Source organism: Diceros bicornis, chromosome X (assembly GCF_020826845.1).
Source record: "Diceros bicornis minor isolate mBicDic1 chromosome X, mDicBic1.mat.cur, whole genome shotgun sequence".
NCBI lineage: Eukaryota > Metazoa > Chordata > Mammalia > Perissodactyla > Rhinocerotidae > Diceros > Diceros bicornis.
Window position 1 is genome coordinate 114,466,194 of NC_080781.1, and position 25,590 is coordinate 114,491,783.

At 38.3% G+C, this 25,590-nt stretch overlaps 1 protein-coding gene across 20 annotated transcripts in view; it reads right to left on the reverse strand.

Moving 5' to 3' along the window:
• Nucleotides 1-25,590, reverse strand: part of TENM1 (teneurin transmembrane protein 1) — a 780,745-nt gene that overhangs the window by 330,945 nt on the left and 424,210 nt on the right. For all 20 annotated transcript variants that reach the window (XM_058536663.1, XM_058536660.1, XM_058536662.1 and 17 more), the window contains one exon: nucleotides 10,906-11,146. In XM_058536663.1, the coding sequence (XP_058392646.1) occupies nucleotides 10,906-11,146 (241 nt within the window). The remainder of the gene's footprint in view (nucleotides 1-10,905; nucleotides 11,147-25,590) is intronic.

Genomic DNA, 25,590 nt, shown 5'->3' on the forward strand with positions numbered 1-25,590 from the left:
CTAATGAATATATCTTGCAAATGATTCTTATTTCCCCAAGACAGACACTAGCTCTAGAAGTCTGGTCACAAGCATTGGTCATATAGATTTCATTTCTCTTTCCATTCCTTGCCGAAATCTCCTCCACCAATGGCTATGGCTTTTCTTTCATAAAAATAATCCTGTTGATTCCACTTAATTGTCACATTGGCCTAAAGCCAGCAAGGGCAGTTAGCCTCATACCAAGCTACAGCCATCTGTCAGAATATGCTAAAAATCAGTGAAGATAGTTGCTATCCACTCTTCTGGCCAGGCACGACTCCTCCACACAACTCTGATTTGTCTTTGTGAGCTGAAGTGGTTATGTTAATATCAAATCCAAGTTCTCCCTAGTATTGAATATCACAGCAAAATCTTTAAGTAAGATTCATTTCGGTGAATAGATGGTGGTTAATGTCCATCAGCATCATCGAGAGCAGATCAAGCAAAGTTAGTTAGGATATAGAGCCAACACTTGGCCAAAAATTCCAAATGAGCATTGAGTATCAGGTGAACTTTGAGTTAGGAGTTTGAATTGGGGTACAGCAAAGACAGTAATTAAGGGAAAACAAAAATGGCTGTAATTCCACTTCAAAGTGAATCTGGATAAAGAGGCCGAGAAGCTAAGAGAGCTGTCCCAGTGCTCTGCAGGGAGTGGGCTATGTTTGCCTTCCTGACAGAAATGAGCACCACTCCACTTTACCTGATGTTAAAGGCAGAGCAATCCGCTCACACACAAAGTGCACGGATGGAATGGTGAGACCAACACAGAAAGGAAAGCAGTAAGTCAAGATTCAGAGAAGCTAGAATGGAGCAAAAACCGGGGCCAAAGGGGTGGAGAAGGGAGGAATGTGGCACAGAGGAAGAACAGAAAGAGGGGAGGAAACTAAAATGAGAGTGCAAATCACATGGGAAGTCTAAAATAATACTGTAACAACGTTATGAGGTGACAGCTGTTAACTCATTTTTAGAGTCAGGAAACTGAGGTTCAGAAAGGTTCAATAATTTGCCCAAGCACATACAGCTGGTAAGGAGCAGAATTGGACCTCAAACCCACATCTATTGGTTCCTATAATCCAAACTCTTAACCACTCTTACAGCTTTTGTGAAGAAGGCACGACACTGTACCATCAAAGCTACATGATAGCTTGAGGATTGAGGCTTATCCCACAGGCAGAGAAAAGAGACTTCCTGGAGAAGAATCACAGACTGCGAGGATCTGCAAACTCTAGTATATCCAAGGATGGGTCTCTGGGTAAGGAAGGAGAATATGACAACTTAACAGCAGGAATTTCAAAATGAAATTCAGATTTCTGGCCCATAGCTTAAAAATTGTGGGCTTTTGGTTCCAAAATGATTATCTTTTATTAGTATTAGAAGGAACACATTTGCTCACAGAATAGCCAACCCAGTAAAGAGGGTTTAAATGGCAAATGGAGAAAAGAGAGAGGAAGAATGGGAAAATAATGCCTCATATTACTGAAATGGATAACTGGTGGCCATGCACAACTATGAGTATGATATGCTCTTCTAGAATGCTCTTTCCTTCATTTTTCAGTTAATGCCTTTTCCTCATGATTTTAGATCAAAATGATTTTTAGGCCATTTTCTCAGGGAAATTTCCACTTTTCCTCTTCTACCTACCTCAATACCTCCTCTGCCACCACTATTCCCATCTGGGTTAGATCTACCACCTCTAAGTCTTCCTACCTTGGGATTACTTAAACTTAATAAAGCACTTATCATGGTATTGTTATTTATTTTGCCTGGCCTCCCTTACCACAGAAAGTGATTGAATGTGAAGACTCCGGACCTACAGCCTGGGTTCAAAATCTGACCAGGGTCTTCTACTTCCTACCTATGGGATTTTTAAAAGTTCCTTAATCTCTCTGTACCTCAGTTTCCTCATCTCTCAATTAAGGATATCAACACTTACAGTACCTACCACATAGAGTTGTTGTAAGGATTAAAGCCGTTGATTTATAAGGGCTTTGAACAGTGTTTGGCATGTAGCGATGCTATATATTTAGTTATCATTATTGTTACCAGCACTAGATCATAAGTTTCTTTAGTACAGGAACTCTTATTACTCGTAGTAGGTGCAATGCATGACGAATAATCAGTAAATGCTTGCTGAATGCCTCGCTGTGCAGGGCATGCTCAATAATCCACAGACTGGGAGGTATATGTGAATAATGGATGTTTTTAGAGCAGATTAAAGCTAATGTGGTTCTCTGAACTGTAGTGAGTCTGAATTCCTCTCCTTGTCAGCTGGTCAGTGCCAGGCTCTTATATTAAAAATAATAATATTTATTGCACACTTTCTATGTGCCCAGCTTTGAGCAGACAGTTTACATATATTATCTCATTCAATTCTCAAAACAACCACACAAGGTAGGGTCTGTCATTTTCTCCACATAACAGATAAGGAAATTAAGGCCCATGGAAGTTAAGTAATGTGTCCAAGTTCATAACCATGTAAATGATTTAGTCCAGGGCTGTTGGAGCACATACGCCTATTAACACATCACCCAGACTGTCCATCTCCATCTTTGGCAATGTGCCCATCTTTCCAGATTGTGAAAGACACTCCCTTCATCCCACCCCAAAAGAGATAATCCAGACATTGGGAATGCTGAAAGAAGCCTTGGAGGAGGAGCTGGAAAGGCTCATCACTGAGTAAGGGAGGGCTCAGGGTAGGCCATAATCCTGAATGTACTGAGTGGTCAGGGCATTGTTTCTATGAATGACAGAAGACAGATAATTCAAAAGCTGTTCTGGAAATTTATCACAGGCAATCTTACAAAGCCTCACAGATATGTGCCATCAAAACCTAGAGGAGGGAATGGTTCTAATAATTGGTATTTGGTGGTTGCTATAAATTGAATGTTTATGTCCCCTCAAAATTCATATGTTGAAACCTAATCCCCAGTGTGATAGTATTAGAGGTGGAGCCTTTCCAAGGTGATTAGGTCATGAGGGTGGAGCCTTCATAACTGGGATTAGTGCCCTTAGAAAGGAGACCCCAGAGAACTCCCTTGCCCCTCTCACCATGTGAGGACACAATGAGAAGACAGCATCTATGAACTAGGAAGCAGGCTCTTACTAGACGCCAAATCTGCCAGTGCCTTGATGTTGGGCTTCCCAGCCTCCAGAACTGTGAGACATAAATGTTTGTTGCTTAAACCACCCAGTCTATGGTATTTTTGTTATAGCAGCCCAAATGGACTGAGACAGTAGTGAAAGAGTATATGCTATCTAAAAGCATGCTGAGAGGAAGTGGAATGTTGTTTGTGTTTACTTGTGGGAAATCATGAACATAAGGGTAGAAACATCTTTAATTAGATGGAGATAGAAATAGAAAGGGAAAAAAAGTAGAGTCATTTCTGTATTATTTATTGCTATTATTATTCTAACATTTATCAAGTGCTTATTATGTGCCTGGCTGCTCTAAGCACACTGCAAGTATTAACTTATTTAATCCTCACGACAGCCTTATGAATAGGTGTTAACTATCATCCTTACTTTAAAGATGAGAAAACTGAGGCATGATGACGTTAAGTATATGCCCAAGTTCACACAACTAATAGATTGCGGATCATGGAGTCTACAGTAAGCTACTTGACCAGAAGGAGGAAATGGATGCTCATTTCTAACACAGACCACAAAAGTGTCCTAAGAATAAAGTGTAGTAAAAATGAGTGATTTCAACTCCACAGACATCTGCTAGACTTAACATTTAACCAAAGGCAAACATATGACAAGTCCCCAACCTCCCTTGTTGACAACTCCACCTCCCCAGAAGGTAGAGAAAATGATAAGGAGACTTGCTTCTCTCACTGAGTAAAAAAAGAGAAACTGGTGAGTTGAAGGTGGTAGGAACCTTTAGAGAAAGCAACCATTTTAGCTTAGAGTCCGTAAGTACACTATGAAGCAAAAATCCTAGACTTTATGAAAGCAGTTCTCTAAAGTGAAGTAGGTATGATTCCATGCCCTGAGACAATAAAAAAAGGAGATGAATTAAGAATTGGCAAGGTTTGTTGCCTATTGAAACCACTGTGCCTGTACTGGGTGCTCTCCATTCAGTTTAGATTTCTAAAGAACATGTACCAAAATAAAGGGATGAGAATCAAGGATAAATAAATATAAGAGGGTGTGACAAAAATAATCCCAAGAAGGTTCATACCCCAGATGAGCCTGAAGCTTGAATAAAACTGCTAATGATGACAGAAAGGTTTATATATATATATATGTATGTTTAGAGCAAGAGCAAGGATAGGCGAGACATGCAACTCACGCAATGTTATTGGATGACCAAGATCAGCAAGGCCTTCTGAATGACTAGTTTTCTTTGCGAAAAAGAATGATCATAGACTTCAAAGTAAATACTGAAAATTGAAGCCTAAGATAGGTAAAGTGTCCATAAGAAGGCACTCAACTATTCTAAATGAATTAAAATTATATCCCAGAGTGGTGACAGTTCTTGTAGTTTGGATTGCCTAGTCTTAATTGCTCAAGTTTTGGGACTGTGGTGTGGGTGAAATGCGTCAGAAGACTGCAGAGAGCAAATATTGGCTTTGGTATTTGAAAGAGACAGAAAGCACATGGACTTCTCAGACTAGACCGAGGAACATCACGTTGATTGAGTGCAAACTTCTAGAACAAGTTATTAAAAAGATGACTCGTAAGCACTTAGAAAAAAAGTAGTAACCATGAGAAGGCAGCATAAATTCTCTAAGAACAAGTCATGTTAGACAAATCTCATTTCATTTCTATTTTTGAAATGGTTATTGGATTGGCAGATCAGTAAAAATGTAGGCATACTGTATCTGGATATCAGCATGGCATTTGACAACGTCTCTTATGATATCCCTGCGAACAAGATGGAGAAATGTGGGTTGTATGCTAGTAAAAGAATGCTGCCTGATGGATAAATGTCAACCTGCAGGAAGGTTTCCAGTGGCATGCTAGAGAGCTCTGACCTTGATCTTGCCCTATGTAACATTTTTATTAACGACTTACATAAAAATGAGGAAAGCACACCTAACAAACCTACAGATGACACAATTATGAGAGCAATACAATGCAAATACTTTGTATGGCAGAATTAGAATTCAGCTACATCTCCGCAGGCTAACAAGATGAAATTGAATTGGCCAAATCAAGACTCTAAACATATTTCCACCTGCACTCTCCCATCTCAAACACATAATTAAGAAAAGCTTCAACTATATAATTACAGAATAAATGAAATGTGCCTTAGCCTCAGAACTTGTTAAAAAGTTTTAGGAGTTTAGTCACTAAGTGTTCTCAATATATATCAGTAGTGTTATGTGGCCACCAAAAAAGCTGATATTGAAGTAGACCGCATGAACAGAAATATTTATTAGAATATGGGAGAAAACTGATTGTTGGTCATAGCACTAATTCCTGGATGAGTCAATCAAGGTGATTGTCTCCTGAGAGTGAAACCGGGGGCCAATTTGCTTTAACTGTACTCAGTTGTCTGTTTGCAAAAGTAATTAGATAATGCATTACTAAACCCACCCTATAGATAATATCTTTGATACTTGGGTCACCATGGTAACTGGTGGGGTGCTTAAGTTTTTTAGGAACTGAGAGTTGACTTCTTGTCCAGTTCAGGTCAGTTGAGACCACCAATTTATCAACGGGGCCTGTGTAGATGACCAATTGGTGACCTCCTGATGTCAGGGAGCTGAAAATTCCACCCTCGGATCATGATAATGTCACCATTTTGTGAACATGTGTCTTATGAAAAGCCATGACGCTTGACTACATTTGTGCAGATCATCAATTACCTCACTTCTCCTTACCTCCAATCATCTATTCCCTCATTTTAGACCACCCCACCACTTTATCCCACAAATATCCCTAATTCCCATGTTTTGGGGAGGCGAATTTGAGATTTGTTCTCCCATCTCCTCGCTTGGCTCCCTTGTGAATAAACCCTTTCTCTGCTGCAAACTTGTCATCTTGGTGACTGGCTTTTCATGCAATGGGCAAAATGAACCTGGTTCGGTAAGAAGAGTTCTGCATAAGTTACATCAGATCTGCTCCCAGCCCTTGCTCAAGGGGCAGCCATAGATGGCCATGTTATTGCTTTTCTTAATCACATTATCTTCTCTCCTCTTAGCCTAAACTGACTGAGAGAATAACTGACAGGGCTTGCCAAGAAACTTAGACACAGCCTGGTACAAAAGGGATGAACTAAGCTAATCAAATTCCTTCTCTTAAGTTTTTGAATTAAAAGGGAGCAGAATTTGCTACCCCAAAATATGTCTCTTTGGAATAAGGATTATTTTAGGATGGTTATTTTTAAGAAACAGCAGACACAGAAGAAGCTCTGAAAACTGAGTAGAAGTTACACTTTTGTAAAAGACATTTACATTTATAAGGGAAATCGCCATTTGTAGGGGTGTCTCCCTCTCTGTACCAGGAAGAGAAGAATGACTAAATCTCTAGAAAATCTTATCAGTGGAGAAGGCATGGATTTAGATCTGCATAACAACCATACCCTGGTTTACTGGGCTTTGCCAGGTAAACTCCCATAACTGCCTTCCCCCCGCAACATCTTCTTTTGTCTTTAGCTGGAGATGGTATTTAAGGTGATGGCTTGGGCCATTTCATAGAGTTACTCAGTTTTCCCGTGTCTCTCCCATATATACAGGAGGTATACATGTTATTAAACTTCTATTTGTTTTTCCCCTGTTAATCTGTCTTTTTAATACAGGGGCCTCAGCCAAGAACCTAGAAAAATAGAGGGAAAATTATTTTCCCTTCCCTATAGAACCTAGGGGTAGCAAGAGAATCAGGCAGTTAGCAATGGGACATGCAGCTGAAGGGATGAGGTGAGAGGTGTCAGGAGGTATATGGAGTCATGTGGTGCAGTGGAAACCAGACATTGCTATGAGAAAGTAGGAACTATGTGGTAGACAAAAGAAATATTGAGCTGATGATAAACTATTGGAAAAAGAGACAGAGAGGGGCAAAAATGAAGATAAGTGCTGAGTCATGTTAGTGCAAGAGATCTGTAGGCCTTACCCTTGCTTTGGGGAGTTGACCAGCGTTTCCTGGGTTCCAAGGAACTGATGACATACTTAAAAAGATGTTCTCAATTACTCAAGGCAACCTGAATGACCTCTGCTTCTTGTGACCAAAGAGCCTAATAAGAACCCACACTTGAGTTCAGCCTTGGCCATGACACTTCAAGAGCAGTTTGGATAAACTGGAGTGTGTTCTAAAGAAAGAGACCAGGATGGAGGATTTGAAACCAGTTAATGTGAGGAACAGGTGAAGGAACTGGGGCAACATTTAGCTCATAGAAGAGAAGAATCAGGAACAGTGAAGGGCTATCAGGTGTGAGAGAGCTTTTACATATTCTGTGAGACCCTAGAACTAGATTTGGGGAAAATGGGCAGAGTTAAGAGGTAGAAGATTTTGGTTCAATAAGAATCTTCCAGTAGTTGTTTGAGATGAAATGAAATGCCGTAAGAATGAGTCAATTCCCTATTTTGGAGATATTTAAGCAGAGGCAGGTGACCACTTAGTAGGGATAGCAATATTACCTTTGAATTGTATAATGCTTTACAATCTACGAGACACTTGCTGCTACACTGGCTTGAGCTTCCTAATAAGTTGTTGAGACAGGCATTTTCCTATTCATTTTTACAGATGAGGAAGCTGAGGCTCAGAGACATTATGTTACACAGCTCATGGGTAAGCACCAGGGCACCCACAGAATTACCTTTTATTGACTACGTGTGAAATAAACATTTTAAAGGATCTATCTGGAAAATCCTAGCTGATCAGGCTGATAGAGTTTCTAGGTTTTTTTTTTTTAATTCATCTGTGTGATGCTGAGTGTATTTTCAAATGTACTAAAAAGGTACTCTTTGCTCAGTCTCACATGAAAACTTATGTTCTTCTCTGCGTCTTATGAAACTGAGACCAATTAATACGTTCCTTGCATAGATACAGAAGGTCCGTGGGTGCAGTTTGTACAAACATGCCTAGATGTACATTTCAAATAAGAATAGTTTTCTCTCTCCATTTGCCTGAGCCCATTCCCCACCCTCCTTCCAGATTTCCTGTTATTTGGCTTCTTAGAGGAAAGGAGTGTGTTTGCTTGTCAGGATTGCTAGTTAACCAGATTGCCCCACTGTATCCTTAGCTCTCTATCACCAAGCCTGGCAGAGGACTCAAAATAAGAGTAAATCACAACCGTTAGGGAAAATTCCTTGAAGATATACATTGTTTTCTGCTTCTCTCACTTCATTCACCTCCCCCCTTTCAATTAAAAAAAAAATATGATACACAAACCCTATCACTAGTACAGTTCTAACTGGGTTACTTTTACCCTAGGTGCTGACTGCTATGTCTTCTCTTGGGAGATATCAGAAATATCAGTTTATGAATCTATTTAATCTAGTAAGTGATGAATGATATAGGGTTTCCTGGATTTGAGCCATAGTGCTTTTGGTTTGTTTGTGGTGACATATTCTCTGATGTCATGGCTGGCATTTAACTTAATATGCTGCTAAGGAAAAAAATAACCAGTTTTATAATGTGGGTTTATTAGTCCTCCTCTTTCCATTCCAATTCTCAGATATTGGGATAGAAATTGATCAGAGTTGATGCCAGACATTATTTATCAAGTGATATATCATACCCATTGTTTATGTAGGGGAGGAAGAAATTTTCCTTTAACCTTCTAGGTTCTTCTGGCTGGGCTAAGAATTTAATTGACATGAGACAGATTAACAGGAGAAAATCAAACAAAGTTTAATAACATGTATACCTCCTGTATACGTGAGAGAAACCCAGGAAAACTAAGTAACTTGACAAAATGGCTGAAGCCACCACCTTAAATACCATCTTCAGCCAAAGACAAAAGAAGATGGTGGGGGTGGGGAGAGTCAGGGACTTTAAAGGGAGGGAAGGCAATTCAGGGAAGGCAATTCACAGGTAGATGAAAAACAGCAAACATTTGGAAAACAAGTGTTTGGCCACAGAGAAACAGAAGAACACAGAGGGAAGCCCAACAGATAGGCTTTTGTAGGTTCCTCCTTGTCTACCACCTACTTCATGTGATGCTAAGGTGATAGCTTGCTTCCTGAGACACCATTTTTTATCTGAATTCTTTTAGGCAGTGTCGGGGGAAGAGGGAGAATCTCCCTCTGCCCTTTCCCTTAAGGTTCTTCTGGCTGGCCAAATAATCAACAAGACAGGTTAGCAGGAGAAAATAATACCAAGTTTAATAACATGTATACATGGGAGAAAGCAGGGACACTGCGTTTCTCAACACAATAGCAGAAATTCTCGTCTTAAATACCATGTTCAGCTAATGACAAAGGAGGATGTTGGGGGGGGGTCAGTTACAGGAGATTACCACTAAAGCACAGTAAACAAGAGTAAGGTTATTATGCAGATTTAAGTCATCACCTTCCACATTGATAAGTCACTAGAAATGAGGTCATCCCCCCTCTTCCCAAGACAGAGAGGGAGATACCTTTACAAATGGAGATTTCCCTTATAAATGTAAATGTTTGTCTGGCAACTCCTCGCAGGACCATCCAGAGAATGTGGCCAGAGAGACAGAATTTCTGATAAGATGGGCTTGTTGGTGCCTTTCCTATTGTAACATCTATTTTACATTATATTACAGCCATCAGATGGAAGATCTGTTCCAGGAAGGAGCCACCATGTCAAATTCTTTAGGCAGTTAGTGGGGGAGGTCAAATGTCCTTCAGAGAAAACAATCAAGGTAAAGAGATATATTTCAGGGTGGCCAAATTTTGATCTCCCACAGCAGTTAGCGGGGAGGTAACAAGAAAAACTTTCTGAGTCTGTTGTTTCTTAAAAATAATCAGCCTAAAATAATCCTCATGTTAAATGTGTGTGCCTGTGGGTGCATCTGTGCTTGTGGAGGAGTCTGCCCTTTTGCCCACAACACTTTGGGATGGCAAATTTTGTTCTCTTTCATTTACATACAAATATGTTTAGAAAAAGCTTTGGTGGTAGATCTAAATAAGGCATATGGAAGACAAGAGGAAGTCCTAGAATTTAAAAGATAACAGAATACTATGTTTTATTAGGTAAAGTTTTTCTATGTTAATAGAAAGTTGTGATTTTTGATTTAAGAGAGAATGACTAGAAATGATGAATAATTTCTCAGTTAATTGCATCTAGCGCTCAAGTCTATTATGATCAAGGAACCTAGAACTGTGGAGCAGTAGAACTTTAATCACATGACTAAGATTTGAGGAGTGAATCTGGAAATCTAAATATACGAAGTGACACAAAAATAGAGGCAAACTTTCTTGCTCAAAAGACCAAACTTCATCCTCAAGGCAGAATCAAGTTTTAAAAATTACACATGGACTTCCAATTCATGAAGCAAATCCCTTTTTAAAATGTTTGAAGGCAACTTATTTTTTCAAAGAACCTTATAATAAATAAAACACAAACTATCGCTGTTCCTCCAATTGTATTTGGATTTTCCTGTAATATTGCAGTTTCTTAAAACGAGGGACGACTGCCTTTTACTTTGAGGATGCAATGATAGTTTAGATAATTGCTTCATTTCATACGTTTTTGTGGCTGTCTGCCTATGGGGTGTTTATGCGTCTGTGGTTTCATCTTTTCACACGCATCTGCTTTGGTCTGTGTCTGGATCTAGATATGTGTGCCTGTGTGTGCATCTGTGCTTGTGGAGGGGTCTGCCCTTTTGCCCATGCATCTGGGTGTGTATCTCTGTGTGCATTTGTGTGTCTCTGCAGATGCCTATGGTGAAATGAGTTTCTGCACTCAGTGGAATCATCCCCTGTCAATACTTAAGTTGAGTGGGATCAATAATAGCTCAAGTACCTGGTCTCCAATGGTATGTTGCTATTCAAGACCCAGCTGTTATGCAGATGAACTGAATCCTGTGTACTGGTTGGGGGAGCTGGAGCAGCTGGGCTGGGCTGGCTGCGGGTAGTCATTGATCTCCTCTGAAGAGAGTCCGCTGCAGAGGGTGGCTTCCTGGTGCAAGTGCAGGCATGCGGAGGCGGCGGTGGTGGAGGGAGGGGTCTGAAGGTGAACTGGTTGTGTGGGCTGCTCTGCATGTCTAAAGAGGAGAGAAGAAAAACACAAAATAGAGACTTACTCTCCCACTTGGCAGTCAGGAAAACACAGCACGTCAGACTTATCAGGATTTCAGAATAATATAACCTGTGGGTTTGGGGGAGAGTTTTAAGCTCAGTCTATCTGTAAAAATGTCACAACTTACAAAAACACGTGCAGCTCGCTTATGAAATGTAAAACATTCAGAGTTACATTTACATGTAAATTCTTCAGGGCTACAGCAGCTAAAAAGTAAATGAGGCCGCCTCACACAATTTGTCATAGTTTCTGCTGCTGAACAAATAAATCATCAATAAGACACTAAGTTACAGTACAGAAGTGAGCCGACTTCCATCAGCTGCAAAAGTCTCACTTCGGAAAATACCAGTGGAAGGCACAAATTTGTTGCAAGGAAAATCAGTCGACACTTCAAATAAAAGTATAAGGCCACCTTCTGGCTTACCTCAGGAAAGGATGCTAGCCTGCCTACACAGGAGCAAATCCATACTTCAGAAAAACAGCTCACAAGTGTGTGACTCAACTGCGTGAAACTAATCTCTTTGCCAGCCCCCCAACTTAGAGTGCTGTTCATAAAAGGTAGGCTAAAAGGAGTTTGTTCAGGTTATTATATATATTTCCGTGGCCATGCAAAGCACAGTCTGCACCCCTCCCCCCTTGCCACACCTTTCTAGAAGCTCTGCCATGAAACTAGCAGCAGCTTAGGCAGCAGGGAAACAGCTTTTTCTGCCTGTTTGCAGAGAGGGCAGCCTGAGACAGCAGTCCTCAGACTTTTGTTGTTGCTATTGTTTGGTATTTTTCCACTGTTTTCCTGGCAGGCACATGTAAAGACAGTGAGTTAGAGTTTGGCCCATGAGAAATACCCCAATTAAACCCCTTTGAAAAGAAATCACTATTGCAGCTGATAGCCACCTCCCTTCCACAGGAGAAACATAACAGATGTCAAATGATTTGTTGTAACACCAGCACGTTCTGGATCAACTTTGTAGACAGCATGGCTTTGTCCCACCTCCCAAATGACTGAGAGTTGAAAAGCAGAAAAATGCCAGCGGCTTTGATGCCTGGCAAAGGGCTCAGCTGGTTTGTGCTGAGACTAACTTTGCATTGGCTGGTCACACACACACACACACACACAAATCACTTCTTTCAATCCTTCCACCTCCTACTGGAAGTTTGAAGACATAGGCATGGTTTTCATATTTAAAAATGATACTAGTGCCCTATGAGTATGACAAATTCTTGGCTGTGTTTTCTACTATTGGTGGTTCTCCCTTTAAAAAAACTTGCTATATGAAAAATGGAATTGTACAAAAGATAGATAGGGAAGGGAGTGGAGATGACTCATTTTATACAAAGGATTCCTTTAGATAGTCAGCTACTCTTGTATATTTAAGAGGAACTAAAATGCTTCATGAATTTTCTAAATCACCCCCATTATTCCAGGCCCAGCTCAAATCCCATATCCACTAAATAATCATCACAAGCATTTAACATGTCATTAATTTTTTTAAACCTCTGGGCTCATATTCATAACCATAACTAGAAGTGTGCTTTCCATCCTTGGGACTCGAAGAAGCATTGAAAGCTGGAACCCAAGGGACCTTGGAGATCCTCTCATTTTGCAGATGAGAAACCAATTCCCCGGCTGGCCCCGTGGCTTAGCGGTTGAGTGCGAGCGCTCCGCTACTGGCGGCCTGGGTTCGGATCCTGGGCGTGCACCGACGCACCGCTTCTCCGGCCACGCTGAGGCTGCGTCTCACATACAACAACTAGAAGGATGTGCAACTATGACATGCAACTGTCTGCTGGGGCTTTGGGGAAAAAAAGGAGGACGATTGGCAATAGATGTTAGCTCAGAGCCGGTCTCCCTCAGCAAAAAGGGGAGGATTAGTATGGATGTTAGCTCAGGGTTGATCTTCCTCAAAAAAAAAAAAAGAAAACCAATTCCCAAAGAATTGCTTGTCTAGGGACACACGGCTAGTTAGTGGCATGGCCAAGACTAGAACCCACATCTCCTGACTCTCCAGTCAGTGCTCCATTCACTGTGCTGCAGATCTCTGTATTATGAGTTCTCTAAGATTTAGAGACACAGACTTGTCCACATTTTCTGGATTTTTCACTTATGACATACCACCTTGCATGATTGGAAATGACCATAGGGATCACCTAGTTCAGCCCTCCCTCCGACCCTCTCCATTTTACAAATTAGGAACCCAAGGCTCAGAGAGGTGAAGTGACTTGTTCAAAGTCATTCAACTTGTACGAATTTGCTTGCCTATGTCTGATGATTTCCAGCCCAGTAGTCTTTCCATTATACTTTTCTAGAAAATAAATATGACTCTCTTCTCTGACTTTAACATTTACTATTCTTATCATAAATTTGGCCCCTGAATTTGCAATATTACAGCATTCCCTAGATATCTTATGTTTTTGTCTTATGTCCCAAAATAGACTACATGTTTTTTAGAGCAAGATCATCTTCTAATTTTCTTGTATGCCACATAACATTGAGCACAGTGCTAGGTACAGAGTAAGATCCCTAAAAGCTTTTACTGATAGAAAAGTGTTTCTCTGCTCCATGGGACCTAGAGAATCACCCTCAATGTTTCCTTAGCTCTTTCATTCCAATGTAGCCACTGGACATCTATTTGATAGTTCACAGAGCAGTAGGTTACCTTCTTGGAGGTCTCAATGAATTCTCATGGGGAAGGACAATGATAGTTTTGAAGAGGGTGCTTAAAAAATCATGCTACTCCAAGACATGAAAAAAGCAGCAGTGACACACTCCACTGATATGCCATCTAAATCCATGAACTTGATGACGCAAGGAAGGGAAGCAAAGGGTGGGAGTGCATAGTTAGAAGAAGAAAAGGAATCAATTTTAGGTCTTGGGTTCAGAAGATCTCCAAACGACACACGTGACATCTATTATTCTAATCAGTAGGTGTTTCTGTCACTACAGTTGTTCAAAAGAAAGAAAGTTTCTATTCAGTACAATTGTTCAAAAGAAAGAGTCATTCATTATCATCTGAATTTACTGCTTGCTGGATTTCCTCAAAATCTTTGCAACTCCCTTATTATGATGAAAAATGGTAAAAATTCTACTTCACTGAAAAGTACAATCATGGTATTATTATAACATACAATTTCTGCTGCAGGTAGAACCAGTTTGTATAGTCATTTTAATTATATATATTGATTATATACATGGAAAAAATTCATATATTTTCATTATATGTACATATGTTTTGATTTATATCTATTTTATTGTGATTTTTGTTTCCACATTTTAAATATGCAGAGGTTTCCTTACTTGTTAATATTGTCTTTAAAAGCTTTCACAATATTGGATTGTTGCACTGAGTGGAATACATCCGGACCTTAAGACCTTATGAAATGCAAATGATCTCTGCTTCATTCTTTTTTTCACCTCAGGAAAAAGATGGGGAATGCACTTGTTCTCTCCCAAATGAGGTAATTTAATCCTTGGGCTCCATGAAATGGGATTTCCCAACATTAAACACTAATGAAAAATACATTAGGCTTCAGTATCAGGAGCTCTAGAACACCAATTCCAAGGGGTTAAGAGTCACAAGCACTCACTTCCAAATGTATCTGGCAACCATACATTTCTGCGCCCGAGAGAGAGGCAAGGGAGAAGGAGGGAGTAGTGATTATGCAAATGTGGGTATCCAGACATACTTATAAAGCTTTTTGAAAGTAAATTAAGTTTTCAGATGGAAAGGTCTAATTCACATAATATACTTGGATAAGCCAGTTTCAGGTTTAAGGTCCTAAAATAGCTTGGGAAGAAAATCTCTTGGGGGGGAAATTCCTCCAAACTGTATCCAAGGCATTTTAGGTGTGGCAGAGCCATTAACAGAAGTAGAAGCCTTCAGAAAAAACATTGCCCTTGTCTCCGAAAGGTAAGTGGGAGAAGAAAGTTCCATGCATAGCTTTTTCTTTTTTCTCTTTTTTGCCAGTAATCTTTATTTTGGATCATGCGCTAGAGAAACTTTTCACCAGAAATTAGAATATCTCTGCTCAGAACACTGCGTGGGAACTTATTTAGGTATCTATAATGATGCTTTGCCCCTTATGTTTCATTAACACATACAGTCAGTTCAGCTATAAGGTGATGTTTGCATTTCTAAAATTCACTGCACTATGCAAAATAATGCATGGGAAAAAGGCTTATGGGTAAAAAGGGCTGGGCACAAGACTTGAAGTTTGCTTGTGAAAGGGGGTATCAGAAGGGTGGTAACTTGTGAGTTATTGTGACATGGTGGAAGTAGGGTTATTTGAATCAGACAGACAACTTTTAACACCAGATGTGGATGGGCAAAGCTCCTAACTCATGTGGTGAACTAAGATAGCTGGTGGGTGTTTCAGGTATATGCACGTGTGCATTTTGTGTATTCCTTTGCAGCTCATTCTACTGTATGCAATTTTCTGCATTTACCTAGTTTTTTTTTTTTTTTTTTGTGAGGAAGATCAGCCCTGAGCTAACATCCATGCCAATCTTCCTCTTTTTGCTGAGGGAGATCGACCCTGAGCTAACATCTATTGCCAATCCTCCTCCTTTTTTTTTTTTCCTTTTCTCCCCAAAGCCCCAGTAGATAGTTGTATGTCATAGTTGCACATCATTCTAGTTGCTGTATGTAGGACGCGGCCTCAGCATGGCCGGACAAGCGGTGCGTCGGTTCGCGCCCGGGATCCGAACCCGGGCTGCCAGTAGCAGAGCACGTGCACTTAACCGCTAAGCCACGGGGCCCCCCTAGTATTTTTAACAGATGGAATCGCACATATGCAAACGCGAAATTTGTATTACATTCAAATTGTTCTCAAATATACCAATAGCATGGGAACAAATTAATGTTTCCAAAACAAGTGTTGCAGCAGAACTGACTGTACATGCAAAATAACTTTCTGTAGGTGTTAAAAATATATTGTCATTAATATGGTAATGCCAAATAGATAATTTTTCCTGAAAAACTTGACCGAAGTAGACACGTGCCTAGTTTTCCCTAGATCTGTGTACTCAGGAGATCATTCTTTTCTGTGGTGACGCTATGACAATACCCCTCAAAATATATTTTCTCCCAAAGTTACTATGCAGTGTATGTTGCCAAACAGGGCACATATATTCCTATACCTTTAGAAAAAGGTCACAGGGACTCAGAAAACATGTCTGCACTTCCTGGCCTTAGTCTGTGTTTCATTACCCCATTGGCCAAAGGGGATATAGCTCCACAATACTTTGTCTGCAACTCTGGAATTGAAAAATTCCTGAAAACCAAGTTTTTTTCTAATTTATTTGGTGACAAAACCTGATCTGAACTGATATGAGGATATTTATGGTCTTTACTTCATTTGGTGAATTTTCATACAAATAATTAGCTGCAGAAATACCGATGCATTTTATTAAGGGGTGCTGGTCCACATCCCAATCTGGATGTTACAGAATATACAGTATGTGCATGGCATTACCTGGAAACTCTGGAAAAAAATCTAAATTTTGAAACAAGTAGATCCCAAAGATTTTTGGAGAAGGGATTAAGGGCCTGTATTAGTATTTAACCACCTCTCTGAACTCTTATGAGGCAATATTAATTAATGCTTATGAAGACTTTGGTAATCTACATGAGCAAAGAACATCAGGGCACCAAGGGTTATTGCCATAACTACTGACGTCAAGTCTCTTGAGGCCAATTATAAGCCTTTGTTTCCTTGGATTGCTTTTCTGAGCTGTTCTCCCTCCTAGGCAGGAGAGGAGATTAAAAAAACAGGTTTAAAAGAAAGAAGACAGGTTTCTTATTAATATTAACTATTACTACTAATTCTAAATGTATATTACTACTTGTCACAAGGAGCTTTCAGAACGGGTGAGGAAGTAGTTTATAAATTCAAATATTATGGCTAATATCCATTAACTTGATAATGCTCAAGGATCATGAAATGAGTCTTAAGTATATCTTGCTGTGGACATTTCTATTCTCAACCTTATAATTATTTTTAGAGGGTCAAAGAATATAAAGGCATGAAAATGGGTTTTCAGAAGAAAACTAAGTAAACAAGTATGACATCACTTTTCTGGCTCAAATAATACTGCTTTAATATTAATACACCAACAGCCTTTAACAAAAGCAGATTCATTCGTCAAATAAACCATTAGATTGAGAACAAAAATAAAGTCTATTAAATAGCTAATGTTTAATAGATGTTTGTATGTGTGTATGGGCATGTGTATGAGCGAGACACAGACAACAACAGAAAGGGGTAGAAGGAGAGCGAAACAGAGAGGAGAATTCACAATTAAAGCAGATGATTGCAGGAGGAATCACAGAAGCTCTGAGGGAAGGCTAACAATAAATTATAATATTTTCCAGTTGACATGGTTTCAATATGGGTCTGGATTACTGCACTCTGCATGGCTCCCCAGCCCTGTGATACTATGTACTATCTTTGAGATTGTGAAGTACATCCCTTCAAAGACTTTGAATGGTCCTCTCACTAAGCCAGCAAGTAAGAGTATGCTCTATTAATTCTTGTCAGTTAGGTTGCTCTTTGTTACAACCACTAGAAGTAAAGGTCAACACTGAAGCACCTACAATCCTTTGACATGTTTGTGCTGAAACACATATTTGCACTTCAGTCTCTCCATAAACTGATGCTTATCTTCCAAGGATATGCTGGTCTACCTTCAGAAATTCTAGACTTTCTGTTTTCTAGGTCTCATTAATCCGTTTTCCTGTTTTTCAATGTGTTGTAAAAGCAAAACAATGAGGCAGATATCCACAAGGCAGCCCTTTCCCAACCTATTTCTCCCTGTCTCTGTATATAGGGGGAATCCACCTGTGCTGTGCACTGCATTGGCTTTACATAGTGCAATTAGCCTATCTTAGGCATAATAGTCAATATTTCCGCCAATAAGTGGCTGGTTTGTTAACTCAATCAACTCTCTAACATAGATTAAGACAAACAAACTAGGACTTACAACCAAGAAAAAAAGAAAGGACTGTGGCTAAATGCTGTTTTGCTTAAATTATTGAAGTAAATGTTCAAACTACCTAATTTTCTTGGTTGTGAAAATATAGGATGGTTACATCTTTGCTTATATTTTCAGAGTAGTTTGGCAATGTTAAAAAAAAAAGAAAAATGAAGCCAATACATTTGTTACCTACTCATTTTCCTAGGAACGGTAAAGAGCTCTACTTTATGGTACAATTTGGAATTTTAAATGCCAAATTCTAAATATTAATATATGGTATTAATTAACAATTAAAATTAGTGGTTGGCCAAAGCCTTTTTCACTATAGTCTTGAAGGAAACTCTATTATCCATTATGTACCATGAAACATGAAATAGATAATTGCCCTGTTTTATCTTATGCTGACAATGATGCTGTGGCTTCCATTATTAGGCAGTGAAGTATATCAAAAAGAAAATATAAAAAAGTAATGATCCTTAAAAGTTCATATTTACTTTATACTCAAACTAAAGTTGTATGTAGGTATTTCAATTATTTTCAATCCCCAAGTTCATTATTTATTTGTAAGTAGGCAATGGAGGGTTATGAATTAATTGACAGTGAATCATTTAATAAATTAGCTATTAACAGATATTCTAGAATTTTACTGAGTTTTCATTTTCAGAGCTTCATTTTTATTAGACTATTACAAATGGTCACCCTATATTTGTTCAAAAAGCAATGGATGAAAATCATTCTGTTATTTATGAAAATGGAACTCTGAATGTTTGAAGCACAAATCAAGAAAACATTATGACTGTGTCTAAAGCTCTAAGAAAAATATTTTTCAAATTACCGTATGTTAAATAATGAGGGAGAACTATATCAAGAGTAATGATAAACAAAAAGCAAAAGATAAAAAATCCTAGAGGATAAAAACAAAGCGTGGAGAACTAGGGAAGGCTGAGGAAGGTTAAGGTTTTAGCTCCTCCACTTCAAACCTTTCTTCTCAAATAGTGAAGAAAAAGGACTGCTCATTAATACCACCATCTAACCAACATTATTTGGCTATTTGGTGAGAAAGTTCCCCCATACCCTGTAGGTGGTCCCCTCCAGCACAACTTTAAGAACAAAGGGGACCTGTGGACACCAGTGGAGTGGTGAAGAGGAATTCCAGTATCTGTTCTTGGGGATTGAATGGGTAAATGGCCCCCATCTGGGACAATGGGAAGAGGTGGCACTGTTACAGCAGTATTCTCAAGACCCAGACGATTCTCAAATCTCACCCACGTTGTGCTGCAGTTCAGCAGTTCTCAGCTACAGGATCCAAACATACCAATGTTTTGCAATCACTTGTTACTACAAGAGAGGACTGAAATTCACAGACGATTTATTTTAAAAATGGTAGATGAGAGTGGATTCAAGGTGATATCTCTAATAGTGCCACTCTCACTGAGTTGCATTTAAATGTGCTTTCCTGGATGAGTGAGAAAGGGGTGGGGCTTCAACCCGTGCTAGGAACTAGTACAACTCTGATCCCATAAACCATTTTAATAGCTGATTTTCATATCCACAGGCTTGTAAAATGATGTTACGCATATCATGTGGATGATGAAAGTTTGGTTATTCCTCCCCAAAAAAAGAAAATGGGGAAGATTGGGAAAAAAACCTTGGCATTCTCACAGGAGTGTTTTACACATGTACATGTTATTCCAATGTGTTGGGGCCCAAAAATGGAGAATTGTGATCTTGATGGCTGATGGTGGAACACTACTGGTTGCCATCAACCAGACAGCCTGACATCTTTTGGGTAACCGAGGGAGTTTCCTAAGAGATATGAGCTGGGAAGTGACAGTTCTGTAGGAAGGTGAGAGTAAGTTTTATTTCCCCTCTTGCATTCAAGCTATGAATCTACTTGTCTTATACCAGGATTCTAGATTTGAATCATCTTGATATCTCCCACTGCTTAGCCCATAACTTTATTCAATACAACTTTATAATTTTATTTGCAATTTAATTAATTTGAATGAATTCAAAATTTTAAAGTCTAAATTCAACCAAGTTTATTTTATAAAAAAGAACAATTATAGTAACTATGGTTGGAGAGAATGTTTTATGACGCCAAATATCTTATTTGATTTAATTCTTCACATTTCTACCAGCTGTTTTGGCATTGTGTCGGCAAAGCCCGTATCTGAAGTTTTCTGCTTGAAATGTTCATTGATTAATTCCTTCATTATTACAAATTTTCATTTTCTTGTTTTTCAACACGTTATTTTAGTGAGAAGTTAAATAGAGCTATTTTTTGGAGAGGTGCCAACATTAAGAACTATTGCTAAGCCTGCCTTATAAACTTTGCTTATGCTAAGCTATGCATATTTAACTCATTTTATTTTTCCTTCAAAATCTGATTCATTCCCTCAATTACATTACTGTTTATCTCCCTGGACTCCCTCCAATTTAACTAGGTCTTTATGGTTCCCCAAACAAAATGCAACATTCTGGATGAACATCACCCAGAATACAAAAATGTTACCTGACAAATTCTTCTGTAATGATGCCTTTTCACATGTAGCCTCAAATTATGTATAGATTGCACTTGAGACTTCATTAACTGGAAGATGGCTAATGAAGTCATGAGAAGGCAGCTCAATTAGGAAATATACTGATATATTGATATAGATGTGTCTGCTAGTAGAACAAGCAAAATGCCCGTCAAAATAAGCAAATTAGTGGATGGAATCTACTGATATAATCTTAGAGTAGATTGAACTGGTGAATTCTGACAGGTTCCTTCCCACTCCCACCCATTGAGATTTAATGTATAGATGCCTTAGGAAAACTAAAAAATTAGCTTGTCTCAAGGGGAAGAAAGTCAGTCTGCATAAACAGAAAGAAAAATGAGAACATGTGTTGAGAAAACTATAAATATATAAGACTGCAGTAATAAATATAAATGGTAATCCTAGAAATTAAGAAAATATTTCATAGGTAGTGATTGATAAGTGTTCCCTTTGAGAAAGTATCTTAAGCAACTTAATTCTTAGTTAAGGTCATTTAAGTAACATTTCAAATGGTACTCAGGGGAAATATTTTACGTATGATAGATGAGACGCTGAGAGGGACAGAGCATTAAACACACGTTGCTTCTGTGAAGCAGTTCTCAAAGCGACCTCTTGTAGTGCTTGAAATCAGTGAACGAGTGCAAGGAAGCTCCTTCCTGTGTATTAATACCAGGGGTCTGCACCAGACCAAACCACAGAGTGAGATCTGGGTTCATGGATGGGTGTGATGGCAACGTGGACTTGATTCAAGTTTGCTTTTACTTTGGTTTACTCCTCAACTGTGAATAAGCACTGCAAAGGATATAAATGAAATTAGGAAGCAGGCATGTGTACATGACTCCATTTTGTCTCCCTTCATGAAGACAAGCCTTGGTTTGGTGGTCTTAGTAGCCTGCACAGAGGGAGATGTCAAACGGAGTGAAAGAACATAGTACTATGAGATTGTTGTCTTTTGTACTCTCAGCCTCATTAACATTTGGAAACAGCTTATGTAAAGCATAATTTGTTACTCAGGAAGTCATATCACACAGGCTTAATGTCCAGCTCTCTGATCTTCAAATTCTTGGTATGGCAGCACTAGGGCAATTTCCCCTTATCTGTATGCACAGTGCAGGGCCTAGGTGCTTCCCATTTATTCCCACCTAGGGATTTCCATGGGCAAGCCTGGCCATAGTCTACCACAGGGACTTCTACTAGTAATCATACAAAGTCAGTTGCAGGTCAAGGTATAGAGATATACAGGATAAAACATCAAGTGTGACCCACCACTAAAATATGCTTTTTTTTTAAGGTAGGGCTCATATTTTACTAATATGATTTTAGTGTTTATAACTGTCAAAAGAAATGATGGAGAAGCCAATGTAGAGAAGGAATTAAACCTAATTAGTTATGGTACACCTCATATCCAGAAGTAGGAGACAAAGAGGAAAGTGTCTTGGTTTCATTAGTTTATTTTCAATACGGTGAATCAAGTACAGAGTAATTTCTCTACTGCTAATCTACTTATTTAGAGAACTTATCTGTACATAATTTGTTTATATTAGTAAGTGCATCGTGATATTATGACACAGTGTTAAGTTACAGAAATTAGGATCAGATCAATCTGCATTTAAATCATAGCTCTGCCGTTTACTATCAGTTTGATGTTGAGCAATCAAACCTTTTCAAGCCTCTGTTTTCTTACCTGTAAAATAGGGATAGTAACAAACATCTCTTAATATTTTTGTGAGAATTAAATGAGGTCATGTGTATAAAACACTTAGTAGAGTGCCTGACACATAGTAACCACTAAATAATATTATTAAATGAATGATCAATTATCGAACCCAACAAAACCTATAAAATTCAAGTACCATCTAATAAGTAACCTAAGAGAAAACTTGTCTGATTCCAAGATATTTGATTATTTAAAACTTCTCTATTACAGTTAAAAACATTTTACAATGTTCACAGGTTTCTTATTTTCTTCCCAACATTTCTAAGAAGCTATTATTGAAGTCATGGGTCAATATAAGAACAGTTGACTCCTATCCTTTCCTCCTCCTCCAAACACTCTCTATTGATTAGCTTTCTTATTATGCTCTCAGTCCCTTTTACTTCAGATAACAGACTCTATTTCATGATTTTTATTTAAGTGCTCTGAATGGGTTCACTTGCATTTTCCCCTATACTAAATGATGTGGGGGTATACATGCATTTCTAAAGTACCTATTGCAATAACACCTCAGGACTTTAACATTAGAGCAAAGGATGTGAAGAAAAGCCATTTTCATGAATGCAGCATTAGTGCTTTGTATTTAAGAAGCACCTTTCATCTGCATCTCTCAAAGACCTTCACAAATATTATCTGATGCTTTATTCACTGGGCCAAGCTGCAAGCAAAACTGCCTTTCAAAGAATTCCCTCAAAGTACATAAAACCCCACGAGAGAAGGAGCTGTGGATAGCTGGTTAAAGTGTCAGGAATATTCAGAGACATTTTAATATTTTACGTGCTAAAATACCACTGAATATACTAACACTACTACTTAGAAGTATGGTGTTCCATAGGTATAACTTTCATAGTAAATAAATACACAGGAACTTTGTCCTAATGGCACCAAGACGAACATCCACATTGTAAGCTAATGATACTTCATCAGTTTTGTAACCATGTATCAACCTAATTTGGAGTAGGTGACTTGCCTTATAGTGTATCCAAATATATTTATTAAACCATTGCATATTAATGATAGTCTATACTAAATGTAAAGAGCATGGGCATCAGACCAGGATCGCATGCCAAGTACTTAGTATAGTGCCTGGTAGATGTTACAAACTCAGTTCATGTTAGTTACCAACGTAATTATTATTGTAATTGTTATCATTATGAATTTTGATTAGGAAAACAGTTTTCTTTCAAAGAAGTCAGTGAAAACTGACATGTATTCACATTTGTTGCTGCTGCTACTAGTCCTTTTTCTATTTCCTGTTAAGAAATGTACCTATGAAGTACAAAGAAAAGAAAAACATGTCTCTTTTCTATCAAAGAACAGCAGCTCAAGATGGAGAGGGGCATGGCTACTGAGACGTTAAGACCTTTTCCCGCCTTCTGACTGGAATCATTTACACTGTGTCTTGTTGTCATGGAGACTATGGCTGTGGATATGTCATTAAAACACATGGGTAATTTTTTTTTTTCCTCAGGGAAACCATATTAGATAAGGGACTTCTTATAATCCAAACGAAATAACTGACTTAAAAATAATTTTAATCAATTTTATTGGTGCTATGAAAACACGACATTAGTCTACACATACTCACTGTGGAGATATCACCAGCTTCATTTACTGCTTCTTTTTAATATCATTATTTTTGGCCTTCTATACTCTGTTATTGTATCTTCTTGCTCACATAACTAGTATGCTGTGAAATTGGACTATTTGAAAAAAAATGTTATTGTTGTTATGAATGTGAGATTTTGAAAGTCTTCTGAGGAGAAGAATAATTGCCACTTCTTTGAAGAAAATGCATTGTTTTAAAGTCATATATTGTGCCAATTTTAGAAATGTAGAATATGAGGTTTAGAAAAATAAAGAACCTAGTCCAAGACCTTGGGTACTATAGCATTGAACTGACTCTGTTTGCTCCCACTCAGCCATCTCTCCTGGGATTCAAAGCAAGCCACATCAACAGTGCTTCTGTCACACTTGCCATTCACATTTATTGCAACCAATGAAGATAAAATGCTGTGACTAAATTAGTTATGTAATGGGTTATTTGTAAACCCAATTCAGTATGCTCATGCATACATCATTAAATGCTTCCTTTTAATTCTCAGTAGCAAATATCCTTATTTCAGTAGTACCTGTATAATTTATGTGATCCTATTAACAGTCTTTAACTGACTTGGTATATCATTTTATCTCGTTGATCCTGAAAATATCAGAAGAGATGGCTTAATGGGCTTGCTTTAAAAAGACAACTGAGTGATTTATTTATGTTGTTTTTCTTTCTGCATGTTAAAGCCTAACCATATTTACTAATGAAATATTATGGCTATAAAACAAATTCTTATTTTATACAAAAACTGGCATTCACGATGACCATCTCTCTACCTATGGAGGGTTCCAAATTGGTTTCAAATAAATGCTATTAAAGTAAAATGGATTTCCTTAAACTACGGATCATGCATAGAGATTTTCCTTTTCTAAATACGTGTTAGAGTTACAACAATGGATAATGATAAGGATGGCCTAGGTTAGGGTAATTCAAGTAGCAACTCTAGAAATAATACCACTACATATGTCACTCAAAAAGAGCTTTAATTGTTGGCTATTTTATACAAATCCATAGTGTAATACTTCATGGATATGCCCAAATCTAAAGTCTAAAAATCCTAGGGGTATTAGAGCTGTTTTTTTTAAAAAAATGAATTAAATGTTATTTTATATTTTGTGGATTTTAGTAACTTGTTACGCACCAATTACTATATTCTTCATAACACAAACATCCTAATATAATTTGTATATCATCTCCATTTGAAAGATCTGAAAATGTAAAACAAAAACAAAAACAACCTGCAATGCTGTAAACATTACAACAGAAATTTGTTTATACAGTCTATAATGAGTAGAAGGAGCCGAACAATAGAATTTTTCTAAAATGACTTTTAAAATGATTGCTCATTCTGCAGCAAAGAAAACAATCCTCAGAGTGAAAAGGGAGAAAATATTTTCAAACCGTATATCTGATAAGGGGTTATTATCCAGAATATATCAAGAACCACTATAACTCAACAACAACAAAAAATAACCTGATTGAAAAATAGGCAAAGGACTTGAATAGACATTTATCCAAAGAAGACATACAAATGAACAACAAGCATATGAAAAGACGCTCAACATCACTAATTACC